Below are 22472 nucleotides of genomic sequence, written 5' to 3' on the forward strand. Positions count from 1 at the left end.
ACTTGCACCCTGATTCTCATGCATGGGATGGAGTTGAGTTTCTCTGGAGGTGCCATGCAGCTTGTTGTGTCCTGGAATAGTCATTTGTGAGCGATCTAGTCCATGGATACAGTTGTATGGTAGTCGCTGATGAAGTGTGGTCATTCAGTCACTCGACAAACACTTTTCTAGAGAGCCCTGTAAGAAAGGCAGCATGGTACAGTGGAAAGAATACCTTGGTGATGGATGTGTTAATTAACTCAATGGTGGGACTCCTGTTTCAATGCATATGTATATCAAATCATCACGTTGTACACTTTAAATATGTTAAAATGTATTACAGTTTTATCTGTCAGTTAAACCCAAAGTTATGCAAACTTTGAGTCTCCTCCCAGATTTAGGAAACAGAACATCTGGGAGGTCGGGTGGGCCCAGGAATCTACATATCGAGACAGGATCCTCAGGTGACTCTGGTGCAGGGTGACATTTGGATAGTGTGATATTAGGGGACTCTGGAACCCCAAAGATGTGAGAGAGCCTGGACAGCTTCTGGAGGAGGTGACATCTGAAAGTTAAATCCATCTGTGACAAACAGTAAGAAAATACTGAGGGGCTGATTAAAAAAAAAAAGAAAAAGAACCTTGGAGTCAGAGAGACTTGCATTTGTATTATGACTTCACCATTTTCTAAAACTCCAAGACATGGGTAAGATACTTCACTTCTCTGAATCTCTGTTTTCTCATCTGTAAAATGCAGATTATAATATTTTGTTGAAGGGTAGGAGATGATGTATGCAAAATTCCCACAGCAATATTTTGCACATCGTAGGTGCTCAGTAGAAAGCAGTAGCCATTCTTATTATTTTTAATCATGCATGAGATATTTCGTGAACCAAAAGGAAGAGATTATAGTTAAACTGTGGCCTAGCCTGGCTGGGATGGCCTCACACAAGGGACATCTATGCTGGGCCAAATTTCAAAAGGTGTTAGGGGAGGAAGGGAATGTTTTCAGGTGGGGATGAGTGTGGATGGGTGTGATGGAGACGTGGGAGGGAGCAGGTTGATGGGACTGGAGCAGGTGTGTGCTCACCGGGCAAGAAGGAAATAGGGCCTGAGAATTGGCTGAGGCCAGACTGGAGAGAGCCTTTGTGCCAGTCTCCTGGGGCTGCCGTAACAAATAGCACAGAGTGAGTGACCTGAACAACAGAGATTAATTTTCTCGCAGTTCTGGAGGCTAGAAGTCCAAGATCAAGGTGTTGACAGGGCTGGTTTCTTCTGAGCCCTCTCTGCGTGGCTTGTAGCTGGCCGTCTTCTCCCTGTGTCTCTACATGGTCTTCCCGCTGTGCACCCTGATCTCCTCTTCTTATAAGGGCATCAATCGTATTGGATTAGTGCCCACTCTCACGATTTGCTCTTAACTTACTCACCTGTTTAAAGACCCTATTTTCAAATGCAGTCACATTCTGAGGAACTGGGGGTTGGGACTTCAACATTTACATTTTTGGGGCACACAATTCAGCCCGTAACAGCTAGAATGCCAGACTAAGTTGTCTGAACTTCTTTGGTCATAGTTGCTTATTAACTTATGACCCGCGAGACTCAGTCTGAGCATCGTCCAAGGGGGAAGCATTGCTCTGTGATTTGTTAGAAATGAGGCTGTGTGGTGTGGCTAATGGGCAGGAAGTCTGGGTTCAAATCAGAACCTACCCTTATGAGCCCATTACCTTCCCCTGGGCCTCAGTTTCCCCATCAGTAAACTAAGGTCCTGGACAAGGTGGGCTGTATCCTGAGCACTTGCTCTGTGCCAGGCTCTGTGCGGTGCAGGCCTCATCTGGTTCTGTCCTCACAACAACCTGTGAGGGAGGTGGAGTCATTGCCACCATTTAAAGTCAGAGTGGAGAGAAGGGAAGCCTCCTGCACTGTTGGTGGGAATGTAAATTGATACAGCCACTATGGAGAACAGTGTGGAGGTTCCTTAAAAAACTAAAAATAGAACTACCATATGACCCAGCAATCCCACTACTGGACATATATCTGATGAAAACCATAATTTGAAAAGATACATGCACTGTTTACTGCGGCACTGTTTACGATAGCCAGGACACGGAAGCAACCTAAATGTCCATCAACAGAGGAATGGATAAAGGAGATGTGGTACATATATACAATGGAATATTACTCAGCCATAAAAAGGAACAAAATAATGCCATTTGTAGCAACATGGATGGACCTAGAGACTGTCATACTGAGTGAAGTAAATCAGACAGAGAAAGACAAATATCATATGATATCGTTTATATGTGGAATCTAAGAAAAGGGCACAAATGAACTTATCTACAAAACAGAAATTTTTGTAGAGTTACAGATGTAGGAAACAAACTTATGGTTACCAGGGGGTAAGAGGGGGAAGGATAGATAGGGAGATTGGGATTGACATATACACGCTACTATATATAAACTAGATGACTAATAAGGACCTACTGTATAGCACAGGGAACTCTACTCAATACCCTGTAATGACCTATATGGGAAAAGAATAAAAAAAAAGAGTGAATATGCGTAAAAAAATAAAGTCAGAGTGGAGAGGAAGTGACTTGGTCAAGGTCATGCCTCTAACATGTAAGAGAATTTGGCCTCACGGCTCCGACCCCTCTCTTGGGTCTGGGATGGACAGGGCAGGCCGGGAACGGCAGCCATATGGCCAGCAGAAGGCGCCGGCACCGAGGTGCTGGTCTCTCCCCTCCCCGCCTCCCTTGCCCTTCTAGGCCCCTGTACCCCAACCCCAGGCTGTTCTCATGCTTGGTGGCATTTGTTGGTCCCACCGCCTTCTCTTCTCTCATACGTCGTTCCTGTCCCGGACTCTGCAAAAGGCCTCATCTCCTCAATTTCTGCTCTGATGGACAGACTTACCTCTGCCACTGCCAGGAGGGGAGATCCAGTTCTCGGGCAGGTGGAGCCAGAGCTCTGTCCCAGAGGCCCTGGAGCAGGGCTGTTAGGGGAGGGAGAGCTTTTTGAGTCTTTTGGTGCTTATCCACTTGGCCCAAGAGAGCCTGCGGTCAGGACTGGTGGTTCCTTTCCTTGTGAATAAGAGAGAACAAGACCAGCCTACAGTGAGTACCTATTTAGGAATGGGCATGTGGACGTGGGCACACAAACACGCGAGCACACATTCATGTGTCCCTGCCCTATCCCTTCCTCCTCACAAAGCACGCCTATTGGCAAACTTGTCTCTTCCTCCCAGGGACACCCTCATTGTTACCTGCACCAACAGTGCCACGAGCATCTTCGCCGGCTTCGTCATCTTCTCAGTCATCGGCTTCATGGCCAATGAACGCAAGGTTAACATCGAGAACGTGGCAGACCAAGGTACAGTGCGCTGGTCACCCTGCTGTCGTAGGGCAGGTTCCAGGTTCACGCCCTGAGCTCCTCATTCATGCTATGCTAGGAAGTTGGCCTTCTGGAACAGGCTGGAGAGGGGGACAGCCTAGGTCCCCCTTTGCGGAGAGACCCAGAACAGCTGGAGTCTGAAGCTCATGCAGGGTTAGATCTGGCCGGTCCTTCCCCAGAGGTGTGGCTATAAAGCCCCTTTCCTGCTTCCCTCTCCTTTCCTTCGTTTTCCTGTCCTCTCTTAACTCAGCTCCAGCAGAAGTAAGGTCTCTACCTGTTGGGCGTGGGGAGAGGATTCTCTAGGCAAACGATGGCTCCTGCAGCGGTTGTAGGCACAACCTGCTTCCGGGTGGCTTTCCTTGCCACGGGCTCTGTAGACACCAAACACTAATGCTCAGCGAGCGCAGCCTTTTCCTGATGAAGCACTTTCCTGGTTGTCAGGTCAGGTGTGTTCTCAGGGTCTTCTGCTTAGTTCGCAATGCAGACCCTGCAAATCATTTCCCCAGTGGGTGGAAAGGTTGGACGGTGGTGGTGGGGGGGATGTGGAATACATGTTTACCTTCTGCCCGAGTGATCCCTCTATGAACGCTAACGTTTGTGTGGTCCCTCTGGAGTGTACAGAGAGCGCTCCTTTTTTATCTCATTTAATCCATATCTCTAGCGCAGAATCTTGCAGAGAGTGTGTAATACTTTTAGTTGACTTTTTACTTCCACCCAGCCTTGATCTACAGAGGGTTTGGGTGCTGAGCAGGCCTCAGTGATGGAGGGATTTCATCGTGGCGTCGTCTATCATGACGGGCATTCTCTAATCAGGCATTTATGGGCTGCCTTGGTGTAGGGACTGTGCCAGGGGCTGTGGGGACAGGGCTGTGGGCCTGGACGATCCAGAGTGTGGACCTGTCTGTGACTTCTCTGTGCAGTTATCTTTCTTCAAGGAGCTCACTGCAAGTCTCAGGTAGTGGCTCAGATGCCAGCACGAGAAAGAACTAGGCCCTAGCAATGTCATCTTCTTGGTGGGCTGCTGGCTGTCTTCTGGCTCCCTAAGGATAATTAATTACTGCTTCAGCGGCGCTGATGGTGCACTGCAGGCCTCCAAGGGTTAAAGAGCCAGCTTGTTGGTGGGGGGCAGCTACCTCTCCCTGCAGAGGGTGCTGAACCCCCAGGGATTTTGGTTCTGCAGCAGTGCACTAAATTAGAGGTCCCAGAGCTGAGCAAATGCCCTTCCCTGGTTGAAAAATTTAAACCTTCTGGGGAGCAGGGAGGTGGTGAGGGGGAGGGAGAGAGTGGCGGAGGCTTTGTTTTGGGAGTGCCTATACCACCCGCGCTGTCCTCATTTCCCTCCAGCAGCGTAGCTGGAGCAGGTAGGCCCTGCTCCACCTGCCAGCAGATCTGAGGTGTTCTGTTATTTTTGTGACATTACTGAGCTCCTTGTGAACCAGTGGCCGAGTGGCCAGAGATAGTGATTCTTAAGATGTGGGCCCCATTCGTTAACTCTTCTGAGCGTTTCCTGCCCCAGGAAAGGGATTTGGGGGCACAAGTTGCTAAAACCCAAATTAAATTTTGGTTTTCATTTATATAAAAAGCATCAGACAAATGGCCTGTGTTTCCCTCTGAAACTTCCCCTTTCCAGAATTTTTTCATTTCCTCTGATTTTAACAGGGAGAAAGGAGTACTTCTCACAGGTTCTAACGTGTTGCGTTCATACGGTTGACCCTTGAACAATGCAAGGGTTTAGGGGCGCCGACCCTCCACGCAGTGAAAAATCCGTGTTATAATTTAGAGTCAGCCCTTCGTAGATACAGTTTCTCTGAATCTGCAATTCCTCCGCATCCTCGGATTCGACCAACTGCAGATTGTGTTGTACTGTAGTATTTATGATTGAAAAACGTCTGTGTCTGGGTGGACTCGTGCAGTTCAAAACTCTGTTGTTCAAGGGCCAGCTGTACTTGGTAGTTTCTCATTGTCAACAGCACAGGGACAGTGGGTCTCATCTCCCACAGGGGAGGGGCAGTGGCCCGGGAGGTCTTCTCCCAGACCCGTGGGCAGCTAAACCTGCTCATCTGAATTCGCATACATTCTTACCTGTGATTAGCAGGCTTGTCTGATTTCCCCCGTTGTAATGGAGGCTCTGCAGAATACAGAGATCGGGGTCAGGCCTGCATCAGGTACCAGCCCCAAGCTCTCCTAGCTGGGCGTCATTGGCACGTGGACATTCAGTTCATTTTTGCTGACCCAACATTAGTAACTGTGCTTTGGTATTCAGTCAAAAGCAGGTTCTCTTTAATGACCTAACACTAGTCCATTTCGTTTACAGCCCCCTTGTAAGGGAGGCTCAAAGTCATTACCCCAAATCTAGGCCGTATCAGAGCTTCTGGGGGCTGGAGGGTGGGGTTGGTGATGAGACCAAGCTGTCCTCTGCTTTTATGATGGGCACAGGGAAGGGGGCGTGGTCTTCTCAGGCATCTACTCCAGAGAAGGAGCTTGCTGGGGAGTCAGCCTTTTAGAGTCATCTCCCAGCCAACTGCTGCCTGGGGAGCACTGACTCACGGTCAGAATCCAACTCAGAGCCCTACCAAGATGCTCACCCGCTAGCGGCAAGACTGGGTTGGACCATAGCGAAGGAGCACAGAGGTGCGTATTGCATATAGAGTCCCAGGTCTAGGTGGTAACTCTCAGGTAACCAGGCCACTAGGAAGTTCTGCCCTGGCTCCCTCACCCCCTCATCGTTCAGAGACCCTGCTGATGAAGATGAACGCTCTCAAACTGGACTGACCGTCCCACCATCTGTCTGTCACCTGGATGCCAGTCCTTCCAAAGGCACAGGAAAGGGTTCCGGTGTTGCGTCCTCCGAGAATGCATCCACATGTAGTGGGTTTCTCAGAAGAGTAACCACTCCCCGTGTGCTGCGGGTCGTGATGGGTCCATTGACCGGAGCCCCTGGTTCTGTCTTCAGTGGCTCTCTAGGACCAAGGAGGCTGTCACTGTAGGTCTCTGGGGGCCCCACCCAAGATGCTGGCATGCAGAACCCCTTTGATCCCCTCTCATGGGAAGAGTAATAATGGTCTATGCTTACTGAGTTCTCGCCATGGCCAGGCATGGTTCTGAGCCCTTTACTTGTATCAACACGCTTAATGCTCACAGAAATTCCCTGAGTGTAGGTGCTATTATTATCTCCATTGTACAGATAAGGAAACTGACGTTTGTCCAGAGTCTTACCTACGATCGCGCAGCTAGTAAGAGGCAGAGCCAGTTTTCTGGTCCATGGGCGAGAGAAGCCTGCGGTCCACCCACTGGGTCTTGCTGCCTACCAGAGGGAGAGGAAAGAGGCAGGACTCAGCCTCCATCAGACACGAGGGCCTAGCCCGGGGAAAACTCCTCTGTGGCTCGGACAGTCCATCTTTCTGAACTCTACAAAATGTTCTAAAAACGTATTTAAAAAATCCACTCTCTAGCCATCTTGGATAAACAGAGTTTGCTGAAGATGATGCCTTTACCCTGCATACTTTAGCGAGGCCGCTGAAATGGAAACAGGCCGAATATTTTGAAATCATTCCCCTCCCTGAGAAAGCAGTAAAGCCCAAACGGCCAGAATCCTGTTAAAGCAATGAGCCGAGGTCCTCCGGCAGTGGCCATTTGAAGACCTTCTTGTCCACTTTATGGGCCTAAACTGAACTGGCTTCCTCGGTGTTCAGGGCACTGAACTGGCTTCTTCGGTGCATTGCATTTGAGACCTATTTTGAACTGTAGCTTAATACAGATTTTTCTTTCATGGTTCACGCAGGGAGACTTCAGAGGCTGTCTCTACTGTCTGTTCAATAAATGCATCGAGCAGGGGTATCTTAGGCATTCCAGGCTTTATGTTGTAAATACCCAAGGCCCTAGGCAACACTGGGAGCTAACAACCTGATGAATTCCAGTTTAAAAAAGTGTCATTATGCTTGAGTTATAAAAACTCCAGGAGCTACGATTTCTGGCTTCCAGACGTGCGCTGGCCGTGGATTACCCCGACGTTCCCTGGTCTCTGCCCCTTATCATCTAGGTTTCTACCTACAGGGGAATTCACAACTGCCAGGTCTTTAGCCATCTTCCCAGGGAGGCTGTGAGGAAGACAGGAATGGCTGGTGGGGCTTTCTGTTAGCAGAGAAAACTGCAGGTCAGACACCCTCCACCACGACCACACACGATATTCTTGGGAAAACCGGAATCAGAGCTGCTAATTTCCAAGTTCATTGTCCACCCCTAAGAAAAGCTAATATTCTGTGAGTGCTGATGATGTGCAAGGCACTGGTCTCAGTGCTTTACCTGCATTTCCTCATTTGTCCCTCATAACCGCCCTGTGAGGAACTATTGTTATCCCCATTTTACAGATGGGCAAGATTGAGGCTTACAGAAATTAAATAACTTCTCTAGGGTTGCACAGCTGGCAAGTCATGGCGTCTGAATTTGGACCCAGGTCTGTCTAACTATTAGAGACCAAACTCTCTTAACCCTTATATCATGCTTCCCTCTTCCCCACTTAATTACCTGTGGACTGACGTATCCCCATCTTTACCAAGCCTTTATAGGGCAAGTTCCTGAAAGCGTTGGACTGATTCATGTTTTATGAACATGGCTTCTCCTGGAGGAGTGACTAGGAACAAGGGTAACAAAATGGGGAAACGATGTCATTCTGGGCATGTTTAACCCTTACAGCAGGGTTTCTCAACCTCAGCACTCTTGACGTTTGGGTAGGATAATTCTTTGTTGTGGGGACTGTACCATGCATGGAAGGATGTTTAGCAGCATCCCTGGCCTTTACACACTACACACCAGTAATCATCCCCCATAACATCCCAGTTACGAGAATCAAAAATGTCTCCAGACCTTGCCATGTGTGCCTAGGAGGGCAAAATCACCCACTGTTCTAGAGGGTAATTATTACATTCTCCCCCAACTTATGAATACAAAGATGGAGGTTTTCATGTTATTTGCATGGGATACAGCCTGGCCTTAGAGTCGAGTTGGCCCCGAGTCTCTGCTTTGGCACTCTTTTTGAGCATCTCCTCTGAGTTCCCTGAGGTGTGGACCTAATTCCCCTGGTCTTTCCCTCCCGGGAGCTTGAGGTCTAATTGGGGAAATGGATAGAGAGGAGTAAAAACATAGCAAATAGCAGGAGCAGCAAATGATAACTAACAACTCGGGGCTTCCATGGAGAGAGGACCCTGTGGGCTTCCAGGAGGAGGGGGCCTTGAGCTGGACCTGTTTGCAGTCATGTGTCTTGTTCCTTCCAGGGCCAGGCATTGCATTTGTGGTTTACCCGGAGGCCTTGACCAGGCTGCCCCTCTCTCCGTTCTGGGCCATCATCTTTTTCCTAATGCTCCTCACTCTTGGACTTGACACTATGGTGAGCCCCTCCCCGCTTCGATCCCTGCTTCTTCTGAAGACTCCTGTCCTGGGTCCTGCATCCAGCCTGCAATGGGGTTGAGCTTAGTGGTCCTTAAACGCCCATCCCTGAGTGATGTAGGGGTGGTGAGGTACCTGTCCAGGGCTCAGGATAACCTTGCATTTGTGGGTGACTCAGGGGATGGGCGGAGGAGCCGTACTCTCTCCCTCTCTGTTCTCCATGCAAGTTTGAGCCTGTGTACTTCCTGCTTTTGGTGTCATTTTGCCAAAGCAAGTCCTTTGGGGCTGAATAAGGGAAAATAATATGAGGTCAATTTTAGGGGAATTGCTCTGGGGCTGAGACTACTACAGATCATGGTGACAGGCACTCAGGGTTTAGTAGTTGGGTGCAAAGAGGGTTTTTCCTCAAGCAGAAGATCAAATGCGATTTAAACGGGAGGAGAGGAATTTACATCTCATGAATACAAAGTGAAGCTTAAAGTGTCCTGATGGATGGGTATGAGTGCAGCCTCTGGGGGCTGGAAACACTGCTCTAAGGCCTACATCCTGCTTGGATTCCCCTCACTGGCCTTGTGGGTTGGACCCCAGCAAAGTCTTTCAGGCCCATGGAGGGAATGCAACCCTAAAACCCAAACCTCATACAAATACCACTTGGCCTGGTGGGAAACACAAAGGGCTTTTTGGAGCCTTTGGGGTTGGGCGATGTGTCTCAAGTGTCGCTTTGCTGGCATCATTCCAGTTTGCCACCATCGAGACCATAGTGACCTCCATCTCGGACGAGTTTCCCAAGTACCTGCGCACACACAAGCCGGTCTTTACTCTGGGCTGCTGTGTTTGTTTCTTCATCATGGGCTTCCCCATGATCACTCAGGTAAGCTGCCTGCTGGGCACAGGCTTGGGATGGGGGCAGGTTGCAGGGGCGCCTGATGGCTCTCCAGCCTTTTACTCTTAGCTCCCGGACCTTATAACAACAGCCAAATCATTGCCATTTCCACGTAGATGGAATCAGTTCATTAGGGATTCTGACCACAGAGGGAAATATGTCACCTTGGCTACTAATGATACTTCTAGCATCTTCGTAATTGAGATGTAGCCTTCTTGAGCCAACGAGACAGGTGTGTCCTACTTTAAGAAAATGGAATACATGAAAATACTGACTAGAGAAATTGATTACCTGTAATATACAAGACTTATAGCCATTTGAGTTCCTTCTAGCCCTGAGTGTCTGGTAAGTTGAGTATTAGCTTACCTGATATATATATATATATATATATATATATATATATATATATATTGCTGTCCCTGTGACCTTGAGCGAGTCACTACTTTGGGCCTTGGTTTCTGCATCTGTAAAATGATAGATTGAAAGGAGATGGTCTCTAAGCCTCATCTATTGTAGAGAGACTTAAAGAGTGAGCTGAAAATGCAGGGGGTTGCTTGAGGAATGCCCAGAGACACCTAAAGGTCATATGAAGGTCAGTCACATGCAGGTATATGGATAGAAATGGTCATCTATTTCTTAAAGCAAACATGAAGCAATCTGGCTACTTTCACATATACATCTTCAGATGCTGACCTTTGCCCTTTAAGAGTAAGATGTTAGATCACGTTTCTGGGCTTGTTCTATTGATTAGCTCGGAGTCTTTCCAGGGACTGCTTTGCTAACATGGCAAGGCCCCCAGCTTACATACCTGGCCAGCGTTAGGTTACTGATGTCAAGGGGAGGGGAGATCTTTTGACTCCTGTTTGCACCTGACCCAGCTCAGGATGGAAGGATTGACTGCTATAAGTGGGAGAGAGCCTAGATCCAGGCCTATTGATGTCGGTTGTTTCTCTCCCCTACCAGGGTGGAATTTACATGTTTCAGCTCGTGGACACGTATGCTGCCTCCTACGCCCTCGTCATCATTGCCATTTTTGAGCTCGTGGGGATCTCCTACGTGTACGGTAAGGGAACCACTGTGCCTCATGCTGAGGCAGAACTTAGTGTCTGTTGCCAAGCGTCCAGCAAGCAGGTCTCCCATATTAAGTAAGACAATGAAAGGGCTTCCTTACAGCTATTTGGGAAACATAAGAGAGCCGCACCTTTATTTCCAACTTGCCTCATGACCTCTGGGGTCTAGATTTAATAGAGGAACAAAAGACGGCTGATGGTGAAACTCAGTAGTCTTTGTACCAGAAACTACTAGGACCAGGACATGCCTTTGGGTGTGGTCTGGCAAGCGAACCGTCGTTAATGCCTGAGGACAATGGCCAGATTGGGTGGCGGGGGAAGGCTTCTTTTGTATTTTGAGGTCTTGGTAGTTGCAGTCTTCCTGTAGCTTGAGGTGAGGAGAAGCTTCATGGCCGATGCCCGGATACTTTAGTGAGAAAAGAGAACACAGGCCTCGCAGATCCTTAGGAGATTTTGTTAGCATCATGGGAGCCTGTGATACAAGATCTCAACCCCAGATTTTCCTAGGAAGAAACTGCCTGTTCCCTTTCAGATTAGCCCTTCTTAATATCACCATAGCAACCTGCATTCCATAATCAGCAGGGCCATTATCTAGAAGAACAGGAATGGTAAGTCAGCGGATGCTATCTTTGCCCTTCAGTGGAGGTGTCTGTGCGTGCGGGGGAGGGGTCTCACCGGGTGATCTCCTGGGCTCCTTGTGTGCCCCACCAGTCGGCACAAGCAAGTCCTATTGGATTCAAGGCACTGCTGACTTCCCTGTGCCTCGAAGTCTCAGAATCATCCCTAATATAGATAAGGCCTCCTTAGCAAATACCAGGAAGGTGAGAAATGCCAACTCAGATGATCCATCAGTACTTCAAAACCAAAAAGAGATGGTAAAAAGGAAGGCAGGGTATCACTTGGAAGCAGGATGTCCTTGGTATGAGCATCTTGCTTTTAATGTAACTGTTAGCCTCCTGTCCATCAGGGTTCAGCAGCTTCTTGCTTGCCTGAAAAACGCATTAAAATGGAGGGTGATGGGGAATGAAAATATAAAAAGGAAACCTCTCATGTAAACGCTAGGTGCCCTAGGAAGAGGAAGATACTGTAGTCATCGTTAGGTGTTGGCAGAAGGGAACTTTGTCTCAGCTGGAGATTACATCCCCACTGCAGGGAGAGTTTAGTTTCTGGCCAGAGAAGTGGGCAGGCATGCCAGCTGTCGTCATGGGATCAGAGGCCAAACTGCCAACACTTTGGGCTGATGAGACAGCCTGGAGCCTGCAGTAACACTGTGATTGAGGACCTGCATTTAGGGTGAGGCTACAAAGAGCTTCCTACCTGAGCAGAGAGTGGCAGAAACCCAGCCAATCTACCACAATCCTAACTTTCTGCCCAGATACCAAAGGCTTTGCCATGGAGAGGCCTCTGGGGCCCTCCTTTGGAAACTTAAGCCCTCATGGGTCCATATATAAGCTAAAGTCACCAGATAGTCTGTTGGCAAAGTCAGGAAAGCTCTTCGTTGCAGCACTGGCCCAAGTGCAGGTGGCCATATCATTGACCTCCTCTGCGGTCTGTATCCTCAAAAGACACATTTGCACAATTCTTTCCGATAGAACAGGGCTGTTCAGTGTGGTTTACAAGCATCATTAAAAGAGTAACTTTGGGCTTCCCTGGTGGCGCAGTGGTTGAGAGTCCGCCTGCCGATCAGGGGACACGGGTTCGTGCCCCGGTCCAGGAAGATCCCACATGCCGCGGAACGGCTGGGCCCGTGAGCCATGGCCACTGAGCCTGCGCGTCCGGAGCCTGTGCTCCGCAACGGGAGAGGCCACAGCAGTGAGAGGCCCGCGTACCGCAAAAAAATAAATAAATAAAAAATAAAAATAAGGAAAAAAAAAACAAAACAGAAACCTTTTAACGTCTCTATTTTTAGAACTTAAGTAGCTCCCCCCAGCCTCCATATAAAACTGGTGTAGATTTTTTGGTTCTGAAGGAAAAAATAAGTCCTGAGTGCTTCCATCCCTGGGCTCTGCTAATCTTCCTGGGAGACCACCCAGGAAATCACCTGGCCTCTAGAGGGCTGGTGCTGGGCCAGCTTCCAGGTCCAGGTGGACTCTGTGCTGAGCTTAAGGTGAACTTGACTCCTGCTGTGTCGGTTGTGGGTGTGAACCTCTGATTTGGACCTGGATGGAATTGTAAGAAGGGGCTCTTAGAAGAAATATTTGAAATAAGCTAACATAATTGTTAGAGGTGAAAGCAAAAACCTGCACAAATATATAATGTACGCTCCAGAGGACACTGGATTCTTTACTGAGGTGATGAGGTCCCAAACAAATGCAAGGTTAGTTTAAGGAAGTTGGACATGAACCTGTGAAGAGTGAAAATGAACCCGACTGATTTGATTCCCCCCATCCTGGCTGCTGAATTTGAAAAATAAGTAGCTGGATTGCAGACATTTGTGTTTTCTTCTTAGTTCTAAGGATCTCTAGATTCTAGAGGTTGCCATTCAAACATTTAAAATACAGTAGGTACAATTTTCAAGTTTTATCTTTTGATCATAATATCTGATTCAGGTTCTCAAGGCAACACTCTTCAAAGGCCAATATTTGGGTTTGAGGTAGCTAGAAAAGTGGAACTCCCTGAGTTTGGTGTAGGAACAATCCCTTTAACAGGCTGTTACCTAACAGAGTCGCTTTGAAGAAGTGATTTGCATTTTCCTGGGAGCCAATACAGGGACTTTCTGGCTGCGGGGACCATAGGACTGACCTGCCACCACAAAGCCCTGCTGCCTGCTTCTCTGCTTGGCCCCACACTGTGCATTTCCCCCAAATCACTATATGCTCAATTGTCTTGATCTGTTTTCTTCCGTGTTGATCAGTTACTTGTTTCACGTCCTACCCCACTCTGTCTTTCTCCACATCCTTGTGAGGGATGTTGGAGTCACACAGGCAACGACTTTTACAGGATGGAATATGTCATTCTCCAGTTCTGGCTGTCCATCCTGCAGGCTGAACACCTCAAAGTGTTTTTGTTTTTGTTTTTAGTATAAAAGAAAACAAAATAACAAAACAAAACACATGATCTCTCCGGAACCCCACAAATTCAAGCTTAATTTTATTCCTCTCTGGTCCCCCTCCCTGAGCTCCATCTTCACATATGTTCTTGGCTGAAATGTCACTGTCCACCTCTCATTCAGGGTGTAAGTTCCCCCAGCTCCATTTGCTGGGGTTCAGAAAACATTAGGAACAAGAGGTTTCAGTCCATTCATAACTCACATAGGTAAATGCCTGTGCTTAAATGTTATCTTTTTAAATTAATTAATTAATTTTTGGCTGCGTTGGTTCTTCATTGCTGCGCGCAGGCTTTCCCTACTTGCGGCGAGTGGGGGGCTACTCTTTGTTGTGGTGCGCGGGCTTCTCATTGTGGTGACTTCTTTTGCTGGGGAGCACGGGCTCTAGGCGCGCGGGCTTCAGTAGTTGTGGTGCATGGGCTTAGCTGCTCTGTGGCATGTGGGAACTTCCCAGACCAGGGCTTGAACCCATGTCCCCTGCATTGGCAGGCAGATTCTTAACCACTGCGCCACCAGGGAAGTCCTCAACAGGTATTTATTAAGTGTTCACTGTATGCCCTGCATGTGGGGAGGGCAGAGGTAGTTTTCTATATTCACAGATATTTCCAACTAGCTGCCGGGAAGAGCGAATCTACTTCGTATATTGAGAAGAAGGCCAGTACTAAGCTGTGCATCCCAGCTGTGCGCTTTTGCTGCCCAGAGATAAAGGAGGGCCAGGGTAGCCAGAAAAACTTTGAGAAGGTGGAGTTTTGGAGATAAAAGAATATAAAAGTAGATAAAGACGTAATTTAGTGTTGAGTTTATTGCTAACCAAGGCAGGGAAATTCTGAGCCCACACATAGGGTTTTGGCTCCAAGAGATGCAGGCAGAACATTACATTAACTGTAAGAGAATAATATTTGAGATACACACAGGACTGGAGACCTCATTTGTGGGACCTAGTGCAAAATGAAAATGTGGAGCCCTGTGTTAAAAAATTGTCAAGAGTTTCAAGATGGCGACAGGAGAGATTAAGATTAATCCAGGGGTGGCGCCCTTCTGAGCACCAGGCCCTGTATGAGTGCTTGGCTCACAGGCTAGGAGGCTGGCCCTGGCCACGCAGTGGGGAGAGCAGCCCCTGGAAGATCATACTCAGACCAAGGGCAAGGGTATGGTTCATAAAGACAAAAGCCACAAAGTTGCATGGGTGAAAGTGATCGGTTGGTTGAAGGAGGTCCTTGACTTGCAGTTCAGGATTGGCTGGTTATACGGAGGTTGTGGTGGGCACATTTCTGGGCACCAGATCTGTTGGTTTGAATCTAGAACAGTTGCTATGAGTTCACCACTTTTTTTTTTTTTTTTCCTGCTATTTTTCTGCTAATTCAGTGAGAAACAGTTGCTCTGATCCCTTTTGGAGCTCTCTTACCCCTCCACGTTCAGGGTCATGCCGCAGGCAAGTCTCCATGCACATGCTCCAGGCCCCAAGATCAAGTCCTCTGTCAAGAGTTAGCCTTCTAAATGGGAAGGAAATCCAAAAACGAGGGGTGTATGTATATGTTTAGCTGATTCACTTTGCTGTACAGCAGAAGCTGACACAACAATGTAAAGCAGCTGTACTGCAATAAAAAAAAATAAAAAGAGTTAGCTTTGAAGAGGGATCTGGACCAGCAGGCAGGATAGAGCAGGCAGAGGAAGCCGTATGAACGAAGGCGGGAGGGGAAGGTAGACACTGAAGCTGTAAGGGACTCAGGTGGGGGCGTGAGTCAGGGCGTGGGCAGGCTGTGCTGGGCGGGGGCTGGAGCAGCCAGAGGATGGAGGGACGGGAGAGCCTGGCTCAGGAATGAGCAAGGGGCAGGAGGCTTGCCTGGCGGCTCCCAGCTGGGGGGCCACATTTGTGGAACAAGCAGAGCAGTCAAGGGACCTGGAGCCTGTTGAAGGCAGAGGCCTGTCGTCCAGAGCCCTCGCGGAGGCCCACGGGGAGAGCTGACTTCCAGGGCTGGAGCTGACTCTGGAAACCAAGCCGTCTCCCTTTCAGTCCCAGCACTGCTCTTCAGCATCAAACCGCCTCTTGCTGCAACTGGGCCCCCGTCATCCACCCCTTCCTACAGCTCTGGGTCCAGCTCTTGGTCCCCTCTGGGGGAGCTTGAGCACTTCTACTGCCACCCCCTCCTCCCGTAGGAGGCTATCTGTATGTCTTCCTCTGTCTAACCTTGAACCCTGTCAAATCGATTTCCCCAGGTGAGCTGTGCACCGTCATCTCCTGGGGATGATTTAATAGCCTGGTAACAGGATTGATACTGATAATAGACATTTTTAGAATCTTTTTTTTTTTTTTTTTTTTTTGCGGTATGCGGGCCTCTCACTGTTGTGGCCTCTACCGTTGCGGAGCACAGGCTCCGGACGCGCAGGCTCAGCGGCCATGGCTCACGGGCCCAGCCGCTCCGCGGCATGTGGGATCCTCCCAGACCGGGGCACGAACCCGCGTCCCCTGCATCGGCAGGCGGACTCTCAACCACTGCGCCACCAGGGAAGCCCCATTTTTAGAATCTTTTAAGAACTGAGGCCTGCTTTCAGGATCTCATGTGTGCTTCTGAGGGCCTCATCTTTGACCTTTGTCTCTGTTTTTGTTCTCACCCCTCACTTATGCCCAGAAGGTCTACTGTCCAGAGGCCACTCGCTTGAAGGTGTTTGATGACATGAAAGGAGACAAACCAACCAACCCAGAGATGGTCAGGTCAGCTGCTCAAAGTGTGCAGTTCTTGCCTGTGGTGGCCCATGATTTGGGGCCACCAGTCAGAACCGCCGACTATGAAAGGGCTTGAACTTGGGGCCCTTTCAAGTGCCTTCAGCATAGCGATCCCGCAGTTCTGAGAAAGCCGTGCTTCTGATGAGCTCAGGAAACAACACAGGAAACCTTTCCCTCCTCAAACGTCCTCTGTCACTTTTCCTTTCAGAGAGTGGATGCCGGTTACGTGGGGTCCTGAGAATAACTCTCTTGTCTGCTTTTTACTTTACGTAGTTATGTTGATCAGCGACCAAGCAGATCGCAATCCTCTGAGTTCCAACAAAGTGGGTAATGGCCACGTGGCATTCACTTTGGTTCTTGCCTGCCTGTAGCATCTTACATAGAGCGGAGTTAAACTGACTCATGGGAGAGTGTCCTTGTGATGGTGAGGGGTAAAAAGCCACATACAGCGACTCTCCCTCAAAATCCCAAGGCTCTCCTAACACACTGTGCTTATCGATCACAGTCTCAATTGACTTTGTCAGAGTTGGTTGCTGAGCCCGTGAGCCTACCTCCAAAAGCAGCCGCACGGGTGACCATGCCAGGCTGTGGCAGTGTGGAGACTCCCGGGGCAGGCCGGGATGGAGGTTTTTAGATGTCATGGTGGGATGACATCTCACTTTGAACTTCACTGCAGAGGGTGTTTACTATCTATTTAAATGTCCCATTTGCCTTAATCTTCCCGGCAGCGAGTCATTTGTCTGATGGTTTCCTGCATAAATAGGGGTCACGTTGACACCAGGATGGGGCCGTCCCAGCCAACGGCGCTCGAGTGAGGGGCTCTCGCGCCGTCCCCTGCCGTGGCATCTCATGCTTGATCTCCGTTGGTCTCTTTGCAGGCTTGCAGAGGTTCTGTGAAGATATCGAGATGATGATTGGATTCCAGCCCAACGTTTTCTGGAAAGTCTGCTGGGCGTTTGTTACTCCAACCATTTTAACTGTAAGGACCGTGTGCCTTATTGCATGGGTAGCACCCTGCATGGATATGTGATGCTTTATGTTGAACAAGACCTGTGCCTACATACAGATGAGCCTGCGGAGCTGGTAGGATGAGTATTGCTCGTGTTTTTCAGCTGAGGAAATGCAGATTTGAAGAGGTGAAGCACCTTGCCTAAAGGTGCCTGACTGATCGCGTGCAGAGCTAGGACGCATGCACCGTTTGGAGCATCCCTAGGGAACATTTCCCATCATATCTGTCTGCCTCACGTGATCCCATTTCCCATGTGCTAACTGGGGTCCACGCTCTGTGCACAGTGCTTTATATTAGGGGTTCCCAACCCCTGGGCCAAGGACCGGCAGCGGTCTGTGGCCTGTTAGGAACCGGGCCGCACAGCAGGAGATGAGCGGTGGGTGAGTGCGCGAAGCTTCAGCTGCCGCTCCCCGTGGCTCCCCATCGCCCGTGTGACTGCCTGAACCATCACCCCCATCTGTGGAAAAATTGCTCTCCATGAAACTGGTTCCTGGTGCCAAAAATTTGGGGGGCTGCTGATTTATATGTATTACCTCATCTCTCCCTCACAGCCGCTCTGAGGGGTTGGTATTATAATCATCTCCATTTTACGGATGGGGAAACTGACACCCAGAGGTTATGTGACTTGCCTAGGATTGTACAACTATAATTAGCAACAGCCTGGGTTCAAACCCAGGCAGTCTGGCTCCAGAACACTTAATCCTAAACGCTGCTCAACACAGCTACTCTACAACGAATATGTATAGCAGAAGTTAGACTTTTATTGTTCATTTTTATTGCTTTTGGGGACTATCTTATCATCCTCAAGTGTGATGATGACATTTTGAGATCATCTGACATTCATCTTCTTAAAGATCAGAGCCCTTCATGTGTCAGTAAATCTGCATAGGGACTTGCAGGCATATCCTGTCACCGCCTTTATTGTGCCCCAGCTCCTGGCTTTGCCTCCATCTACTCTCCAAGCACAGTAATTGACAGAGACCTTGCCTTTCCCTCTCTTCCTCCCTGGCTTGAAGGTGTCATCTGGGCAAAGGCTGCAGGAAGCTGGCTGTAGCCCCTCCTGGGCCCAGCAGGTGGCACTAGAAACCAGATTAAGACCCTTTTACTACACTGTACCAGCTTCTTTAAAGGAAAACAAGACAGTAAAATTGTAGAGAAAACATATATTTTCCTAAAAAAAAAAAAACCCAAACTGTCACAGGGTGAGTTTTAATCAAAACATCTCGATTTCTTTCTGAAAAGACAGAAGTTTAGACAGAAAAACCATTCAGCGTTTACCTCCCTCTGCATTGACAGGAAGACATCATACAGAAGCCCACATCTATACTCAAATTTCAGAGGCTGTAATTTGTCTGAAAAGTCCCACCAGATTTGGGGCATGAGAGTTGAAAAGGACTAAGGTAGACTTTTCAGTTTCATGAATCTAGGACTGAAGTGTGTGTGAAGGATGGAGAATTACCCATCTCCTGGGAGGAAGACGGGAGACCCCCCTCCCCGCTGTTCCCTATCTCTGCTGAGCTTTGCCACGTCCCTCAGTTACTACTATACACAATTTATTCTTGGGTGGAATCAAAGTTAGAATCTGTTCCAGATTCTACCGACCTTTCCCTCCTGTCTTGGAAGAGATTAAGCTTTAGAGAATCTTATTATATTCTGCAGATGCAGACCACGTAATAATAATCAGCAGGATGACTTGTGGTAGCTGCTTTAGTAAGTATGTCTCTCAAGCTGCCAACCACTCTGATTGGTGGGTGATTCTTCCCCCATTTTACAGTTGCCTGTGCTGAGGCTTGGAGAGGCTAAGGAGCTTGCCCAAGGCCACACAGCTTGCAGGGGGCAGAATAAGAATGGAACCCAAGGCTACCTAGGCTTCAAGATAACACATTTCTAAATACATTTCTAATACATTTCTAAAAGCCTAGTTGCTTTCATCTCCAAGTGGAGTTTGGCCAATTCTGGATTAAAATAATCCTAATCTTCTTTAGGAGCAGAATGTCAGGGGAAAGGGATTCTAGGGCCTTGCTGTGTTTTTCTGAGAAAGTTCCTCAGCGGTGCTGTGCTTTACTCGATTTCCATTATAAAACTCACCTCAGAAGCCTGTGGAGAGGTCCCTGGTTCGGTGGCTTAATTATCCTTTCTCATGGCCAGGTTCATCTGAGGGCAGGGTTTTTGTCAAACCTGACTTGGCAGAGGGAAACTGATAGCAAGACCAAGTTGGCACAGATAAATTTGATGTGATATTTGTGTCAGAGGAAATGGGTATCAAAGGACCAAGGCTAACCCTTCTTTTTTTTGCCACTTGCCCTTCTGTAACATGGCTATCTTGTAGTAGGCTAGAATGAGCTGAGATTATGGGTTTAAATGACTTGAAAAACCCTGAAATGAAATTGATCATTTTTATATGTGCCTTCATGGAATTATAGAGCTATAAATATTCTGCATGCCATTATTGTACACATAGGCGATCACGTGACTGAAGTATGCACACACATAAGCAGATGTATTGCTATTTATATAGTAAATGAAATGGAGCAACTTACCATAATTACATGAGGCCATGCTTCCAACAGACTGGTTAATAAAGCTTGTAACTCTAGGGGCCGATATTTAAAAGGGGGCCTAGAGGAGAGATCTCTTATAGGAGCAGTTTTCTCAACCACTGTCTTCAGTCTCATGTTGCTTCGAATCCATATACTGAACTGCTGTTGCATTGAAATGATCACTTGCCCCGGCAGCCCGGGCTTTACAGCAATCAGGCAGATGCCTTACATTTGTCTAAGGCTTCACACTTTCCCCAAACACTTCCATATATTATCTCGCCTGACATAATTCCCTCTAATCATTTTCAGGCAGTTCTTTTACTGCTTAAGATAGAATGAGAGAGCTGGGGAGGAGGGAAGGACTTAGGCAGGTACATTGTTCTAGGCGGAGGCTGGCATAGGCGGGATGAATACAGGGAAGAACTCACTTTTCTGAGGGCGGTGCCCCCTCCCCCAACAGAGGCTTGGCTAGAGGGTTAGGACCCCTCTTCTGTCCTTTTCGGTGCCTCTTTTTCCAGCATATCTGTCGCCTTGTTCCTCCTCAGCTGCACTAACTAAGACTTCAGAGGGTTCGCGTCCCTGTTGCCAGCCAAAGTGTGCAGTGATGGGGGAAAACGGGGGGGCTCCTGAGTAAATACCAGACTGTTGTTCCCGGAAAATCCCTGTGTTGTGTACCTGGTGTCAAGTGGATCTGTTATATAGCAGAGAAGTCTGAGACATACAGGTCCCTCAGCCAATTAGTGGTAGAGCTGGGATTAGCCTGCCTGTCCCCGGCCTCTCGGCTCACGGGTTGCTGACGAGGCCCGTTCACCTCGCATCAGTTGAGGGGTGGGCTGGGCCTCCACTCTCTTTGTCCCACAGCTGATTATAGGACCAAACTTCCTGCTCAGCCACTGCTTGGGGACCTCTCAGTCGGCCTTAGAGGCAGCTCCTGCAGATGGGCTCTTCCCCATTCAAGGTGAAAGCAAAGTAGATTTTATTCATTTTTCACATTAATCTAATGGATTTTTTCCTTATAACAAAAGCTTGATTATCCATTATAGACAGTAGAGACACCCCTCTCCTTAAAAACACCCACCATCCCCTCTCCTGCCTCCACCCCTCCGTCACCTCGGTGTATAGCCTTTAAAATCGTCCTCTCAGCCAGTCTGTGTGTATAGACCCCCATATGCATTGCTCAGTTTTTATGGGATGGCGAATGCAGCATCAGCGGCCCAGTGTGTGTCACGTTCATCTCTGTGAAATCCAGTTTCTTCATTTAGAAAATGAAGTAATAATACTTCCCTTTCAGGGTCGTTATTGGGGTAAAATGAGGTAATAGACAAAGAAGCAGCCAACTCACAGCAGGCGACCAGTACCTGACTGTTGAAGGAATACTTCACATCCCCACCCTAACGCGTGTGTTTCTCTTTTCTTCCCAGTTTATCCTTTGCTTCAGCTTTTACCAGTGGGAGCCCATGACCTATGGCTCTTACCGCTACCCTAACTGGTCCATGGTGCTCGGATGGCTAATGCTCGCCTGTTCCGTTATCTGGATCCCGATTATGTTTGTGATAAAAATGCATCTGGCTCCTGGCAGATTTATTGAGGTAATTGTATCAGCTCCCTCTCCTGCCGTCCCCTCCCAGGGCAGAAGCTCCGAGAGCTCTGTGCTTTAGAAAAACAAAAGATTTGGTGAACTTATTCTAAGGGGAGGCATGGTGATTAAGTGGTTACAGTTGCTACCGTTTCTATTAAACCCATTTTTATTACGTATTAGTCCTCTAATGGAGGGACTCAGCCAGTCCAGTGGCTGAGCAGTGGCTCTGGGGAATAAACGATCAGAGTGTCGCCTCTCTCCTGGTGCTTCCCCCTCCTCTCCCCTCATCCAGAGCTTAAATCCCAGTGTTTGGTTTTTAACCACACATCAGATTCCCCCTTTCCTGACGTTCCTCTCTGTCCGAGGTGCCTCCCCCCAAACACCTATTACGATTACGTTTAAAATCACTCCCCCTTCCTGCTATGCCTGTGTTAGGCATGGCTGAGGGGTCCAAGCTGATCAAAATGTCACCATCCCCGAAGGATGTAATGAAAGGTCCAGGGCATGCCTGTTATAAGGCATGTTGGTTGTCTTTGTCTGTTAGTCCCTTGCTGGACCCATTTCCCATTTCTAATGCAAAAAACTCCCCACCCTCACTCCAGAGAGGATGGTAAGGGGACTGCCACTTGCTGAGCCACCAGTGAAGTGTGGTCAGGCTTTTGTTACTCATGAGAAATCACGTGCTCAGACGTGTGAGGAAGAGATCGGCACTGCCTTGCCTTGGCGGTCCAGAGGGCTGCCATTTTGGTCTGGCCCAGGGACTATGGAAATGCAAATGATCGGCCTCCAACTCTGCTCCGCAGAACTAGACTCTCAGGGAAGTAGGACTCTGGCGTCCATTGTTTAACGAGCCCCCAGGTGATTCTGATGCAA

At 48.5% G+C, this 22472-nt stretch overlaps 1 protein-coding gene across 1 annotated transcript in view; it reads left to right on the top strand.

Moving 5' to 3' along the window:
• SLC6A5 (solute carrier family 6 member 5) overlaps window positions 1–22472 on the top strand; it is a 57389-nt gene that overhangs the window by 28685 nt on the left and 6232 nt on the right. The window contains exons 9-14 of the mRNA XM_033862636.2: window positions 3220–3344; window positions 8636–8748; window positions 9487–9618; window positions 10594–10693; window positions 17350–17450; window positions 21442–21609. Of these exons, the coding sequence (XP_033718527.2) occupies window positions 3220–3344; window positions 8636–8748; window positions 9487–9618; window positions 10594–10693; window positions 17350–17450; window positions 21442–21609 (739 nt within the window). The remainder of the gene's footprint in view (window positions 1–3219; window positions 3345–8635; window positions 8749–9486; window positions 9619–10593; window positions 10694–17349; window positions 17451–21441; window positions 21610–22472) is intronic.

This window comes from Tursiops truncatus, chromosome 8 (assembly GCF_011762595.2).
Source record: "Tursiops truncatus isolate mTurTru1 chromosome 8, mTurTru1.mat.Y, whole genome shotgun sequence".
Taxonomy (NCBI): Eukaryota; Metazoa; Chordata; class Mammalia; order Artiodactyla; family Delphinidae; genus Tursiops; species Tursiops truncatus.